At 37.7% G+C, this 16,211-nt stretch overlaps 1 protein-coding gene across 2 annotated transcripts in view; it reads right to left on the reverse strand.

Moving 5' to 3' along the window:
• Positions 1 to 641: 641 nt before the first annotated feature.
• The window catches only part of CDH12 (cadherin 12), a gene marked incomplete at both ends in the record, with an annotated part of 171,763 nt that continues 156,193 nt past the window's right edge, over positions 642 to 16,211 (reverse strand). For both annotated transcript variants that reach the window (XM_082015102.1, XM_082015101.1), the window contains 4 exons: positions 642 to 1,141; positions 5,886 to 6,137; positions 12,901 to 13,018; positions 14,541 to 14,662. In XM_082015102.1, the coding sequence (XP_081871228.1) occupies positions 642 to 1,141; positions 5,886 to 6,137; positions 12,901 to 13,018; positions 14,541 to 14,662 (992 nt within the window). The remainder of the gene's footprint in view (positions 1,142 to 5,885; positions 6,138 to 12,900; positions 13,019 to 14,540; positions 14,663 to 16,211) is intronic.

Genomic DNA, 16,211 nt, shown 5'->3' on the forward strand with positions numbered 1-16,211 from the left:
TAGCATTTTAAATTTAAATTTTTAGTGAAATTTTGGAAGAAGAAATATGACGTCTTGACATACTGTTTTCTTCTTTTGAAAAAACAAACATAACCCCCAAACACAACATACACACCCCCCCCACTTTAGTTTTAGTCATTAGATATACTCCAGGAAGTGATCTCCATTTTTCTTCTAAAAGAAGTCAGCATGTTGCTATTGCTTCTTGTCTTAAAGGTTTTGTCCAATTTACCATTAAGTTTTGTAACACCATCACAGCAGACTCTTTACCACTTAAATGATAAAAGTTTCAATAGGCACTTTAGTGGAATTACGAAAAAGCTACCACTCTTCCACCGTGATGCCAGAAAGCTATCTTCTCTCTTAGTCAGGTCAGTAAACTGTACCTTGTAGGCCTGAGCTTGTCTCAGTGTAATTCCAGAGTAACAAAATAAGAGCAACAAAAAACTGTATATATTACAGGATTTATCTTTCCTTCGCAGATCAAACCAAAACTGACAGTATGATAAATGTAGTAACTTGCTGGAACCAGTTGCTGTCTTTTATAATCAAAGGAATCCTGTCCTATTATAAAGCTTAGGTTTATCTTTTATATTTGTTGTTGGTTTACTTTTCTTTTTATTTCACTCTTGTAGTTGTACTTAAGTGACTTTGTCAGGGTTATAACTTTCTTCTTCTCCAAACATGTCTGCCAAGATCTTAAAGCGAGGTCCCCAGTCACTCAGATAATCATAATCCTGGTCTGCCTCTGTAGTAAGGGAGTCTATAGAGCTGAGAGACTCCGCAACAGATCCATTTCCTTCATAAGCATAGGTTGCCAAGGAGTCATAAGGGGGTGCAGCTGGATCTACATCATTTTCCTGCAGCCTTTGATTAATGAAATCTCTTATGTCTGTGTTATCTTCCACTGGTGGTCTTTGACGTGGAAAACGCAAGGTGTCTGGTTTTATGTCCCTGCGTATTTTATTATCTTCAATCACTTTAGGATTCCTCAGAGCACCTATGTCAAATGCCTGGGTGTCCTCTTCTCCACCTCCTTCATCATCATAATGGATAACATTATCTCTGATGTCTTCTTTAGAGGTCATCAGGGTGTCCTTTTTCTTCTGCCTCCGTAGTGCTACATAGAGTACTACAATGACTGTAACGAGAAAAATGCTGAAGTTAAGACATGCACAGAAATCATTTGGTACTCTGATGATATATCATTATATCTTCCTTTAAAAGGTGCAAGCAATCAAAGGGACTTTTTACCTTAGAAGATATGCTTCTACTATTCTTTTAAAAACAGCAGTGTTCTAGCCAATGAAAAGTCATTTGCTGTTCAATGTATTAGTCTAACTCCTTAGTGCTTGATGTGCTGCTGAAGGAAGTAACAATTAATTTTCCTACCGGCCTGCTTTGCAAACAAATAGAATTGGACAGGACTTCAGCTTTTTAGTTCTGAGAGACAGAGAGATGAGATTTAAAAAAAAAAAATCTTCCATAGCATAATAGAGAAAAATTCCCAAATTTCCACATTGTAGAGAAAAAAAACCCACAGTATTAAGGAGAAAAAAAAAATCTGGAATCGTTGAAATGGAGAAAAAAATCATCCTACTTCAGCTTTTTATACAGCACACTTTGACCTCTTCAGGGATCTGCTTTAAAAAATCCCATGTGATACGGTTCTGGAGTGAAAAGGGGTCCAGGACAGCTGGTTGATTTTCAAGTAGCACCTCCTCCAAGGTCAACAGTGGTCCATCCTGATGAGCAGGAAATCAAAGGCAGCAGGAGGCTTGCATGGATGAATAAGGAGCTCCTAACTAAACTCAGAGATAAAAAAAGAGGCATATAAGAGGTGAAAACAGAGACAGATGAGCCAGGAGGAATATACAGCGACTGTCTGAACATGCAGGGATGCGGTTAGGAAAGTCAAAGCCTGTTTGCCGTTGAATTTTGTGAGAGACATGAATGGCAACAAGAAGAACTTGTACAAATATGACAGCAGCAAAAGAAAAATGTGGGCCCACTGCTGAATGGGGCAGGGGACCTTTTGACAAAGGACACAGAAAAGACCAACCTACTTAATGGCTTCTTTGTCTTTATTGGTAAGGTTGTCCTTCAGCAATCCCAGGTCCCTGAGACCAGAGGAAAAGTCTGGAAGGAGAAAGACTTTGGTGGAAGAGGGTCAGGTTAAGGAACAGTTAAACAAACTGGACACACACAAGGACATAGGACCAGATGGGATACATGCATGAGTGGTGAGGGAGATGACTGATGTCATTGTGAGGCCATTTGTGATAACTTTTGAGAGGTCATGGGACTGGGACAAGTTTCTGAGGACTGGATTCCTATCTTCAAGAAAGGCAAGAAGGATGAGCTAGGGAACTACAGGCCAATCAGCCTCACATTGATCATGAGGAAAGTGATGGAGTAAATAATTCTGGAAAACATTTTCAAAGCTATCAAGAACAGGAGGAGTATCAGGAGTAGTCTGCATGGATTTACGAAGGTGAAATTGTGCTTAACTCACCTGATAGCCTTCTACAATGAGGTGACTGGTGCTTGAAGGGAGAAAAGTGCATTATTTTTATCCTAACCTTAGGAAAGCTTTTGATGCTGTCTCCCACAACAACCTTCTCAGAAAAACTGTGAAAGTATGGACTGGAAAAGTAGATGGTGAGGTGTATTGGAAAGCTGGACAAACTGCCAGGCTGTAAGGGTTGTGATCAACATCCCAAAGACCAGATGGGGGCCAGTCACTAATGATGTACCCCAGGGGTTGATACTGGGACCAGTTTTGTTTAACATCTTCATAAATTACCTGGATCATGGGATTGAGTGCGCCCTCAGCAAGTTTGCAGGTGATACAAAACAGGGGTTACCAGGGTCCTTCAAAGGGTCCTTACCAGGCTGCGGGAATGGGCCAATGGGACTCCCATGAAGTCCAACAAAGGGAAATGCCAAGTCCTGCACATGGAGAAGAATAACCACATGCTGTAGATGCTGTTGTCTGACTGGCCAGAAAGCAGTTTGATAGCAAAGGACCTAGGGTCCTGGTGGACAACAGTTCACCATGAGCCAGCAATGTACCCTTGTGGGAAAGAAGGCCAAGAGCATTTGAGGCTGCATTAGGAAGAGCGTTGTCAGCAGGTCTAGGGCAATGATCATTCCCTTCTGTTCAGTCCTGGTCAGACACACTTGGAGTTCTGGCCTCTTCGGTACAAGACAGGCATGGCCTTCCTGGAGTGAGTTCAGTGCAGAGCCACAAATATGATTAAGGAGTTGGAACATATGCCATACGAGGAGAAGTTGAAAGAGATGGGACTGTTTAGCCTGGAGAAGTCTCAGGAGGATCTTACAAATGTGTAGAAATACCTGATGGATGGAAGTAAAGAAGATGGAGCCAAACTTTTCTTAGAAGTGCCCAGTGACAGGACAAGAGGCAATGGGCAGTAATTGAAATGCAGACAATTCAATTAAAAAGTAAGAAAAAAGCTTCTTTACTGTCAGAATGGTCAATCATTGGATCATGTTGGCCAGAGAATTTGTGGTGTGTCCAACCTTGGAGATATTCAAGACCCAACTGGATTTGTCCCTGCTGTAAGCAGGGAGGTTGCACCAGATGATCTTCAGAGGTGCATTCCAAATGTGACTTTGTGATTCTATGTAATATAAAATGTTACAGATTGGGTTTATTCCAAATGGCAACTCAATAGCAATCAGCTTGTGGTGGGTTTTTTTTCCAAAATTTTGTCTTTGGAGATATATTTCTTTGAATACAAAATCTGCTTGTAGTAAACTAATCTTTTTGTTATTTTTAATTCCCTAACTGATTTTGGTAGAAATGCCAGTGTTTAAAGTGCTGTTGTTGAAGTCACTCAATAATGAATACAGGAGCTGCAATGATTATAATCTGGTAATATGTTGACTGACTTTTGCGTAGAAATGAATTTGACAAGAATGACTTCAACTATGATTTTAATGGCTCTGTGTCAGGCCAGGTTCACAGTAAGAAATGAAAATCCAAAACCAGTTTTTAAATTGATCAATGGAATAGTAAGGAGAAATTTTGGATATAACATAAATGCCATTCTCAGGTTACACACACTACTGGAGATCTCATTACTTAACAATAGTTTTTATGGGTAATATTTCCAGGCTGATTGGAATGAAGGGACTTGTCAAAAGACCAAAACCTCTCTTCCAAACATAATCTCAGTAATTCAGTCTGGCGTTCTGTACAAAGCAGGAATTAAAATATTTTCATTAGTTTTGTATATGAAGAGAATCAATCAGCAGCAGATCTGGTAAGGATTTCTTTGCCATTATTATTTTTGATTGAATATGCTGGGGTTTTTAAATAAAAAATGTGTTTATTTCAAGAAATCATTAGGGAAACATGAACACAGTTCTGTTGAAGGCCTCCATGATCACCTAGAAAATTCTGGGGAAATTCAGACTTCAGGTATTCCCGCTTCCCGTGCCATTGTAAATGATCTCTGTACAAAGAGCACCAAGCTCTCTGCATAGTTCACATTGTCCAGATTACTGGGCACAAAGGTGGCGACTTGAAAAATTTTGCTACAGTGATGTGTTTAGGGCTTCTAGGCGCTTTGCTCTGTAAGAGAGAAGTTAGATACCTGGGAGTGCTGCCTTAAGACAGAGCTCTAATTGACTTATCTCTTCACATGAAAATAAGTTGAAGCTTTTTTCAATAATGGAATTTATTTCCCCCTGGCTGCTTTTATCTAGGAAACCCTTAAAAGTAAAAAAGTAGTCCCAAGGAATTGTGATAAAGGAGACAACATTCTTCTTCCTTCCAAAAAACTGACAGATTTGGTTTTGTTTTCTTTTGTTTTGTTTTTTAAATTCTTCAGAATGGGTGTATTTGCTATTAACTCCTATTTCATGGGAAGTATGACCATTTGCCATTCTCATTCTGATTTGAAACAACGTTTTTCTCACAACATAGAATTTTTACACTGAACAGAAATTTTGGCTTTTACCCACTGCTACTCAGAAGCTATTTATGTAACTGTGAGCCTATAGTAATTTACTCAAATAGTAAATTATTATAATATCCAAATGCAAAGAGGTATCTATATGTTATATTCTGTGTCTGCAGTCATTTTTGCCTATTCATTAGACCTACATAAGGAGTAGCATGAGATCTAGGAAGCCCACTAGTATCAAGAAAAAGCATAGGCTAACATCTGTAAGAATCAGTCTGCTTTCTGCAGTGCACATTGTTCTTGTGTAAGCTACAAAGTTGGTTTTATTTCATTATTAGTTCATTACGGCTATATTATAAGTAGGATGCACATGAGTATTGACTGCTTTGGGCATGCTGTAAGTAATGCAATATTTAAATATAATGTAGATCAAATGACAATGACATCTTGTGGAATCCACACCTGCCTGAAATTAAAATGTTCCTGTAAAGTTTTACATAGATCTAGACTGTCAAAGTCTACTTTACCATTATTTTCTCCACCCTCATTTCTTTGTTCTCGTTTTGCTCAAGTTGGTAAAAAGAATTAAAAGAAGGCCCTTACTAAGTCCTTACTGTTGTTACTGTCAGCAGGACTTGTCTACCTTAGTAATAATCTAAAAATATTAATTCTTCAAGAAACTTATTTAAACCAAACTGTTTCAGAGAAAAAAAATATGGTTTGGATACCACTGAAAGCTGGTTCTTTTCATGCAATAAGAAAACTGTAGGTGTTAACAGATTCACGATCATGGTCAGTGCTTTGGGATCCTTTCCTAGAAGAAGCATAAAAGTTCTCATAAACTGACACACATTTTCAATGGCTTTAAATAAAGCTAATAACAACATAAATTAATTCACAGGTCAATAATCAGAGTAATGCACTACACATGATTTCATGAAAACTAACCTAGAAGTATAACAATACACAACAAGATTGCAATCAGCGCTCCTGTGCTGAGGCCTACTGGTAAGAAGATTGCTTCCACATTGCAGGACAGGATGGTACCATCAGAATCACATCTGCAAACACGGATAGTCATTGTGTTTGTGCTGCTTTGGACAGGGTAACTGCTATCTTCTATTATTACTGGAAGAAAGTACAGCTCTTGCTGCCTTCTGCTGTAACCATTTCTCCTGGTTTCAATGCCAGCTGTGTTGTCTGTAAAACACGATACAGTCATTACAGGATTTTTATTGTTTACTTCAGTTCACCATTGTAGTTTGTGTCACTTTTAGTAATAGGCAGCTATTCCATTTTTGGAACTCAGTGAATGACATGCTTAATGTAACTGCCTTGTTTTATCACAGAAGGTATTGGATTGTGACTGGTACAGCCAGTTTTTGCAGTGCATTAAATAATATTCAATGTCTTCTAAACTTGTTAGCTTGACAGCTAAAATTTCAAAGAAGATATAAATAATAATTTAAAAAACACATTACCAGTATTAGATTAGGAAGGTTTTTCAGCTTTTCTTTTCTCCTTATATCCTTATATTCCAAGCCTGTGGTCCAAAGGACTTTGATTGCACATGGATTTAGAATCAAGTTGCTATTAATTAATTTCCCTTTAAAATGGAAAGTAATATACCTAGACAAAATGCAAAACTTCCCTTCAACTTTCCTGCTCCATTAAAAATAAGTACAGAAATGAACTGAGTACTTTACAATCAGTACATTTTCCATCAATTAGTCATGAATGTGTCCAGAACTCCTAGAATTTCCATTTTGTCATTTCTTCCCAGTAGGTATTCAGTTATTACTGTTTTTCTTGAATCAAACAGAGTAACAAGGAAATGATGAGCAGATTAAAAGAATTACATTGAAAGCAAAAGCAAAATGAAATTAGCAGGAAATTAATTAGCTGATAGATCTGAATGAAGCTAGCCTGCAACAGTCACTCTTGCCATCTCACCGATGATGTACTTTACTGTATCTTTAGAAGAGGTCACTTGCTGTCCATGTTATGACTTTCATCCCTCCTTGGAGTTTTGTCACTAGGTAGAAGGATTAAGGGCTCTGAATTCAACACTCAAATACTTGTGTGCAGTTCTGATTAAGGACTATAAGAAGGAACCCGAAATATCTAAAATCAGATATGTTGTGATCAGACACCATTGAGTAAACTCTTGACTAACAAAATGTTTATTTCAGAAGTCCCCTTTTTATCAAACTCAAACATAACACATGGATGGGTCAAGTTCAATGACATTTAGTTTTGGAAGAAAAAAAAGTCTCAAAATTGTTTGAATCAAACTAACTTCCATATTCAGCTTGTTCTTTCTATAATTAGTCATCTGTACTGTATAAAGAGTTTCAGATCTAATTTGAAGTCTTCCAGCTTACTCTTATTTCTATTCTTATTTCTGTTTCTATTAATAGAATTATTTCTATTATTTTTTTTCTTTTAATTGCAATGTTGAAGATCACTGTAATACATGTTACAATGCAACCAAATGACTTTGCATTCTCCTTTGAGAGAATCAAACACATTGAGCTCTTAAGTCTTTGAACAATTTTTGTTCTTCTATGAACCCTTTCAACTGTTCAAGGCCCTTTTGAAAGTATGGACACAGGCATGTGTTTGAACTCTACACAGAGCAGCCTGGAGCTGCAACCGGAGGCTGAGACAGCTTCTGGTTCTTCAGTCTGTTGGCAATAATTTCATTTTCAGGACGTGTGTAACAGTCTGGAGAGAAGGCAAATTCTCTCTCTTACATGAGCAACGGAGTGTGATTAGTAGGGAAACAGCCCTGTAGAAAGCAGAGTGAGGTCCACAAAATGGAAAGAGGAAGGTGGACGGTTCAGCTGTAAGCACTACAGCTCTGCCAGGGCCTCTCACTTCTATTCACAGCTGGTGGATTCAGCACTGCTGAAGGCATAGTCTGGAAACATAACATTTGCCTGGGTTTATATTTATAGAGACTCCAAATAGTAACCTTGAGCTTCTGCCTTGCTTCTGTCCTCATTAAATTGACACACCTGAGAGAGGGGATGCCATCCAAAGGGTCCCGGACAAGTTTGAGAAGTGGGCCTGTGTGAACCTCATGAGGTTCAACACAGCCACGTGCAGGGTCCTGCACCTGGGTTGGGGCAACCCCCAATATCAATACAGGCTGGGGGATGAAGGGATTGAGAGCAGCCCTGCAGAGAGGACTTGGGGGTATTGGTGGATGAAAAGCTGGACATGAGCCGGCAATGTGTGCTCACAGCCCAGAAGGCCATATCCTGGGCTGCACCCAAAGCAGCGTGGCCAGCAGGTTGAGGGAGGTGATTCTGCCCCTCTACTCTGCTCTGGTGAGACCCGACCTGGAGTCCTGCGTCCAGCTCTGGAGCCCTCAGCACAGGAAATACATGGACCTGTTGGAGCAGGTCCAGGGAGGACCTCAAAAATGTTCAGAGGGGTGGAGCATCTCTCCTATGAATAAAGGCTGAGAGAGTTGGGGTTGTTCAGCCTGGAGAAGAGAAGGGTCTGGAGACACCTTCTTGCAGCCTTTGGGTACTTATGGGGGGCTTCTAAGAAAGATGGGGACAGACTTTTTAGCAGGGCCTCTAGTGATAGGACAAGGGCTAGTGGTTTTAAACTAAAAGAGGGCAGTTTTAGTCTAGACATAAGGAATAAATTTTTCCCAATGAGGGTGGTGAAAGACTGGCAGCCCAGAGAGGTGGTAGATGCCCCATCCCTGGCAACATTCAAGGTCAGGTTGGACGGGGCTCTGAGCTCTGGTCTAGTTGAAGATGACCTTGCAGGGGGTTTGCACTAGATGTCCTTAAAAGGTCCCTTCCAACCCAAACTATTTTATGATTCTCTATTCTGAAGAAGTATGGAACCTGGAAAAGTGTATTCTGCTGGGTGCACTACAGGTATATTATACCTGCTGTAATATCGCAACTCTCATGATTTTTAGCTGTATAGAATAACACTGGTTGTTTGGCTTGTTCATGTGTTTAAAAATGTTAACCAACACATTTACTTGTAAAAGCATTAATTGTAACACAGTGAACAAGATTATTTCCTCAAAAAAAGAAATCAAAATTCCTTTCACAAAGTACCTTCTTGGTATGAACATAATCGCTAACTCAAAAGATAATGGTATTTATTTTTTGAAAAGGTTTCTGTAAGGAAAATAAGGTTGTGTCATTATATCTCTAAACTGTGCACAGAACAGACCTTCAACCTTGCTGGCAAACAAAAGGTAGAAGATATTGAAAATATTGTACAGAGTTTATGTTTGGACAGATTTTTCTAATATCTCTGTGAAACATCAAAAATGAAAAAGTCTTTTATAGTTGGAAAATATTCCACAAAAGTTTTTTTTCCATCTTCCTTATACTTTAATAAATAGTGTACTACTTCTTTTTTAGTAAGTGTTATGAAACCCTTTTAAGAGTGTGTATATAGGTACATACACACACAAACATTTATGCATGAAAAATTCTGTGTCTTGGTGGGTTTTATTTCTATTGTTTATGGGAATATTGCATTTGTTTTTATACAGTAGATAAAGTTTGCTAACAAACTACTGAGATCCAAAGTCATCTTGGTGTCATTATTACTGGTATTAATTGGGAAATTTAATTATCTAATAATATTTGAATGATTTCCTCACCAAACTCATATGCCAAGCACACTTCACAGAAGCTGTAAATAAGAAGGGTCATTGAGTTTAATTACTGTATAGCCTTTTTAAGTTTAAAGATTCTTTTGAGGAATTAAATAAGTTAAAATTACCTGAGAAGTACTGGAAGACTTATATTTAAAACAGTAGTTTGTAATTATTTGAAAAAATTAAATCTTGGTGGATATTTTAGTAAATGGACAGAAAAAAAGAAATCAAATCTTGCTCTTTAAAGAAATCCTGACCAAACCAGCAAAGGTATTTAGAAATACACAGTAGTTGTGTTATAAGTCTACATAATTATGAAGATACTACCCATACGGGACTTCAAATGTGTTGAAAAGTGAAAAGATGAAAGTCATTCATGTAAACTATGAGGAAACTCTAAAAAGGTATATTTTCCTTCTTCTGTTAAGATACAGAGAACTTTTTTTTTCTTTTTAATTATAAACATTAACAAAGTTCATCACGCTGCATTTTCCAAGGAAATACTACCAACAGCTAGGAAGGGAACAGAAAATAACAGAAACTACAGTACAGCCTTAAGGGGAAACAAACTTAAGCGTTATCCAAAACTGTACATCTAGTGGGACATAGATGTAAAGTATTTAAATCTTGCTTGGCATAATTATAGTTAGATACTGAAATCACAGAATCACAGAATCACGGAACCATTAAGGTTGGAAAAGACCTTTAAGATCATCAAGTCCAACCATTAATGCAACACCACCATGCCCACTAAACCATGTCCTGAAGTGCCACGTCTACACGTTTTTTGAACACTTCTAGTGGTGGTGACTCCACCACTTCCCTGGGCAGCCTCTTCCAATGTTTGACCACTCTGTCCATAAAGAAATTTTTCCTGATATCTAGTCTAAACCTCCCCTGGCTCAGCTTGAGGCCATTTCATCTTGTTCTACCGCTAGCTACTTGGTAGAAGAGACCAATACCCACCTTGCCACAACACCCTTTCAGGTAGTTGTAGAGAGCGATAAGGTCTCCCCTCAGTCTCCTCTTCTCCAGACTAAACAACCCCAGTTCCCTCAGCCGTTCCTCATAAGACTTGTGCTCCAGACCCTTCACCAGCTTCGCTGCCCTTCTCTGGACACCCTCGAGCACCTCAATGTCCTTCTTGTAGTGAGAGGCCCCAAACTGAACACAGGATTCGAGGTGCAGCCTCACCAGTGCCGAGTACAGGGGCACGATCACTTCCCTGCTCCTGCTGGCCACACTATTTCTGATACAGGCCAGGATGCTGTTGGCCTTCTTGGCCACCTGGGCACACTGCCGGCTCATGTTCAGCCAGCTGTCAACCAGCACCTCCCAGGTCCTTTTCCAGCAGGCAGCTCTCTAGCCACTCCTCCCCAAGCCTGTAGTGTTACATGGGGTTGTTGTGACCCAAGTGCAGAACCCAGCACTTGGCCTTATTAAACCTCATACAGTTGACCTCAGCCCATTGATCCAGCCTGTCCAGATCCCTCTGCAGAGTCTTCCTACCCTCCAGCAGATCAACACTCCCAGCCAACTTGGTGTCATCTAAAAACTTACTGAGGGAACACTCGATCCCCTCATCTAGATCATCAGTAAAGATATTAAACAAGACTGTCTCCAAAACTCAGCCACAACATTTTTAAATATTAGTAGCTGTTAAAACCAAACTGTTTAGACTAGGCACTTCTGGAGAAGAGTAATGACCTACTCTATCAAGAATAGAAGTAAGGGGACTTGAATCCATTGTAAGGTTGTCCTTCATGTTCATTGAGCTGTCTGTCTCAAGAAAACTATTTGAATGGCCTCTGATAAAATGCTGATCTACATATTTTTGTTTCATAAGATACTATTATTCATGTCTGCAATACTATGAATTATTATGGTATCATAATAGACTGTATTTACAAATCATTAAGTGAAATTCTTTGCTCATCTATAAAATATATATAATACATGTTTTGTACACAATGTATGTAATGTACATAATAAGATAAAAGTCACTAATAAGTTTGTGAATAAGCCATTTTTGTCTTGTAATCCTTACAGGGGAGCTATATAAAAAGAGAAAATAAGCAGTTTATTTTTCCGCTGTTTCAGATTTATTTCTTCCCGAACATTCTTAATGATAAAGGTCTTCATGATTAAGAGTTATGCTTATTTTGTTGGCGTCAGTTTTGTATCATTCAACAATTGACAAGAGTGCATGGCTTCAAAAATAACGTGGGTCATATATTTAAATTGTTTTATAAAATGCTAAATAAGTGGCCTCTGAAACTTTTTTATCCTGTGTGTTATCTATTTCTAGCCCTTTTTAGGGCTTGGGTTACTTAATTCTCAAGAAAGAAACCTTTTACATCATACTCAGTGTCATCTCAAATTTAAATTAAAAATAATAATGAATATAGTTAATAACATTTTTAAAATTAAGAATTAAATAGTTTTTCTTAAAAGTAATGCTTATAACCTATATAGTTAAATAAGTAAAGGAATGTTACTGAACTTCCTTTGAACTTTAGGTGTTCTTTCTTTGCAGAGTAATATAAACCCGTTTTTATTAAAAGCTTATCATATCACAGTTCTTTAAAGATCACTTAATAGCTGATAAACTCGTTGTTAATTTTTTTCCTTATGTGATTAATTAGTGGTGAAAATTTACTACAATTCATTATGGTGTTTTAGCTGAGTCTGTTCACAAGATTGCATGCTTGAAGACGTTTACAATAGAAAAAAAATCCATTTTTTTGTCTTGAGTTGTTCTTTGCCATTTATCAAAAGCATTCAAGTGAAAAAGAAAACAAAGATGATCAGTTATGACAAAAATTGGGGGAATATCAGAGATGTTATATAAATCTACAAATCATTAAGAGTGTTGCGGGATGTTATATTCCAGCAGCACTGTCCATATTTAGAACTAATTCTTCTGCAGGACTATGCATCCCCCAGAAAATACAACAGCTGGGTACTTTGAAAACAGTTAGCAAAGTAACAATATTTAAAGAAGGCAGTAATAATGCCTTGTTTAAAGGTATACCTGCATTGGCATATGAGTTCTTCCTGAGATACTGAGTGATAAAAGGAAGAAAATAAAACTGTAGGGAAATCTCAGCCTTTGGTGTTCTGACAATTCCTGTCCCCTAAAAATGAGAAAAAGGTGCAAGACCTGAATTTATATTAATATATGTCCTAGATAGTTTAACAATTAGAAATGTCAAATAAAAAAGTTAGCCTGTAGACATGACTAACACAAAGTAATCATATTTGTCATTATAATCACAGCCTGCTGCTCTGAGAGAGAGATACGGGTAAGTAACTTACTTCTGTAGTCATGGACTGTGAAATTTGGTTTGTTGGAAGCCTCAGGGGACAGTCTGAAGGAAAACCTTTGCCCAGCTGGTGACAAATCTTTGTCTGCTGCAGTGACAGTCTGTATCACCTGAAACCAGATTAAGATTAATTCTGAAGTCAGTTCACTCTTCTAAAGGAAGCAGTTTGGTAGAAGCATAAAGTGAACATCAAATAAAACAATGAACTTGAAATCTGGCTGGATTACTCTCATTCCCCCAGTATACTGGACAGTGGAGGCAAGAAGTCTGAACACTATAGCCTCCAGGTGGCTCATGATGTCTCAGAAGGTCTTGCTTTGACACATCTGAAGGAAATTAGAAAGATTTACCTTATATTCATAATGGAAGTATTTAATATTTGTCTTTTGTATCAAAATACTACTAATTGTTTTCAGGTGAGTGATTCACTTTATCTGCTGCTGCTACTATTACTGTTAGGACCGCTATATGTTGTAGTACTTGGCAAAGCTACACCCTGATTTTACAGCTTGAAATGAAGTAGAAAGGGTTGAAAGGTCTGCACCATCAGGTGTGAAGGAGCTTTTGGGTCCCAGAGTCATATCTACTAGATTTCAGGTAAGCACAGTGTAGTTAAAGTGTTTCATAGTAGGATTGCCACTGATCTTTTTAAAAGGAAGGCATTTTTTATGTAACAAAAGTCTAAATATTTATAATTTTTGACAGCTCAGTGCTTGTCTCAGTCTTCCCTGTAAAAGGCTCCCCTTTCTACTGTTAGTGCCTGGATAAGGTACTAACTAAAGGTATCTGATAAACTAGAAGTTAAATTAGGTTATATGGTAGTTAGTTGAAACATATTTAAAAAAAAAGAGACAGGAATATCAAATGATGCCATGGACAAATCTGTAATAAAGGCAATAAAAATCACATGGACTGATTATGTATTACGTACATATAAAGAGAAGTAACTGATTACATAGAAGGCTGAATATGTTACTTCCATGGCTGGCAGTAACTCTCAAAGTTGAACAGTTGAAGTTACAAGTCTTGTCTTGGAAACAGCTGTTAATACGTATGATGGTCGGCCTTGGGGCTGTGCAGCACTGTGTTTAATTGCACAGATCTTGTGCGGAAGGAGCACGTGCCAAGAGCTTGTGGGGCCGCTCTGTTAATACTGGCATCACTCATGGTATGAGGTGATATTCTGAATCTGAAATAGGTTTTGCATGCTATGTATGTATTTGAAACTGCTTATAAAAACAAGCTATCAGGAGGATTGTCTTTAGGGTTGTGGGTTCTTTTTCTCAGAATAGGACAAAGAAATGTATGTAATCCATCTTACTCCATTTATTCACTGCAGTTTTACCCTTATATTTAAGTGTCTTTAAGGAAGGGATTCTTTCTTTTGTCATAGCTATTAAATGCACAATGAAGGGTGGCTTAGGCCTACATAGTCAGAGATAATAAAAACAAATAGACCATAAACAGACCGTAAAAGTCAAAAAGCAGAATTCTAAAATGTATTTCCAATGCAGACATTTTATTTGTTAAAGAATTCTAATCATGATGTCATTTTCAAACCCAGAAATTCCTGTTGCTATAAATAAAAAGGAAAGGAAAATCAAAATAGCAAGCATTACAAATTTGAAATACCTGTCCTGGTTTCGCGTTTTCACATACAGATGTCTCATATGGAACTGAAATTTCAGGAGGAAACTCGTTGACATCCAGAACATTTATTATAACGTTGACTTTGCTGGTTAATAGTGGGTTACCTATAAAAGATTTTTAGGAGAAAAGAATTAAGGAATACTATTTATGTTTGTTGTCATCATCAGTGCCTATGAGCTGTAATAAACTGTTTTGATTCCAGTACTGTGACTTCTTAAAGACCTTGACTTCCGTTTATTTCTGATTTGTACTAAGGAAAAAAATCAGAAAGCAAACTTCTCATTTTGTGCCAGACTTTGATCCATTACTCTTCATGGAGTAAGGAATCAATCAACATTATTATGTTTATCAGAGCATAAATTAAAGAATTTGAAATTGTACCTGTAATTAAAGATGCAAACTTTCTCAGATCACTTTTCATGGATCTGTGGAAAAATGCTTCCAATGATTAAAAATTAATTCCGTTTTCCACAATGGAATGGAGAAAATCAATATTTATTGCTTAGCCACTGTTTACATCTTCAAGATATTAAGGAGGTAAGTGGAGCATACCCATTTAGAAAATGGAGAAAAGTAAGAGCCAAAGGTACAAAGAAAAATCTTCCTGAAAGCCAGACAGAGTCAGTGATAAATTTAGCAGCGAAACATGTAGAGCTAGCATTCAACTTGTGGTTAAACCATTAGGCTATGTAATAACAGTTATTTCTTCAACTGCATAAGTATTTGCAAGCAGCAAATACTTTTGTGCAAAAGAAATTACAAAAAACTGTATACATTATGCTTCTTTCCATTGTCCTACCAATGCAGATAATCTTCATCAGTCGCTAAATGCATTTTATAAACAAGTTCACCTGTAAATGCAATATCTGACAGAAAGGAGACAGAAATGCAATACAAAGCAGACAATATTCTCTTTTACTTTATGCTGAGACCCCTTGCAAGACAGCAGATAGATAAAAAACAGTTTAGCTGGTGAGTCAAAAGGAAAATTATTTTATCCTTTTGCATTTCGGAAGAGTGGCAGCCACGATACAGACATGGTTAACTATTAAAGAAATCATATGAATCAGGGTGGTGTAGGGGTGACAGCATGGGGTCATGGTTAAGTACAAGAACAGTTTTCTTGAATCTTAGCTGCTTACTCTGTAGTTTGTATAAACCTTTGCATTTCTGTTCTTTATAACTAACACAACAAGGGGCAAAGTCTTTTCATGGTGGCACTGTAGAAATTTTACATGATTTCGTTCTTGTTCTTGAACTACTAAATGAAGTGTTTGCGGGAGGACCCTGTCAAAGCCAAAAGGTATTTCCCAATGGTTTCCTAGTTAAGTAGGACTAGCTGCAAGTAGAAGTGTGCTTCACCTGTTTACAAGTAGTGGATAAACTACAAACTCAACTTGGAATCTAAAAAAAAACCCACCACAAAATCCACTATCCATATCACACAATATTTGTAGTTCCTTCCTATGAACATATCTAATTAATAGTGACCATATCTAAGAATATCTCTTTTGATCCTCATTCATTTCCAGCATTATCCCTATTTGCAGAACGTCTCTGTGGATAAAGGCATTGTGCCATATGAATGGAAGCAGGGTTTGGTCTAGCAGTTGGGAATTAGGCAGTTGTTCTTCAGATGCTCGAAGAGCCAGA

Source organism: Phaethon aethereus, assembly GCF_964289735.1.
Source record: "Phaethon aethereus genome assembly, chromosome: 2".
Taxonomy (NCBI): Eukaryota; Metazoa; Chordata; class Aves; order Phaethontiformes; family Phaethontidae; genus Phaethon; species Phaethon aethereus.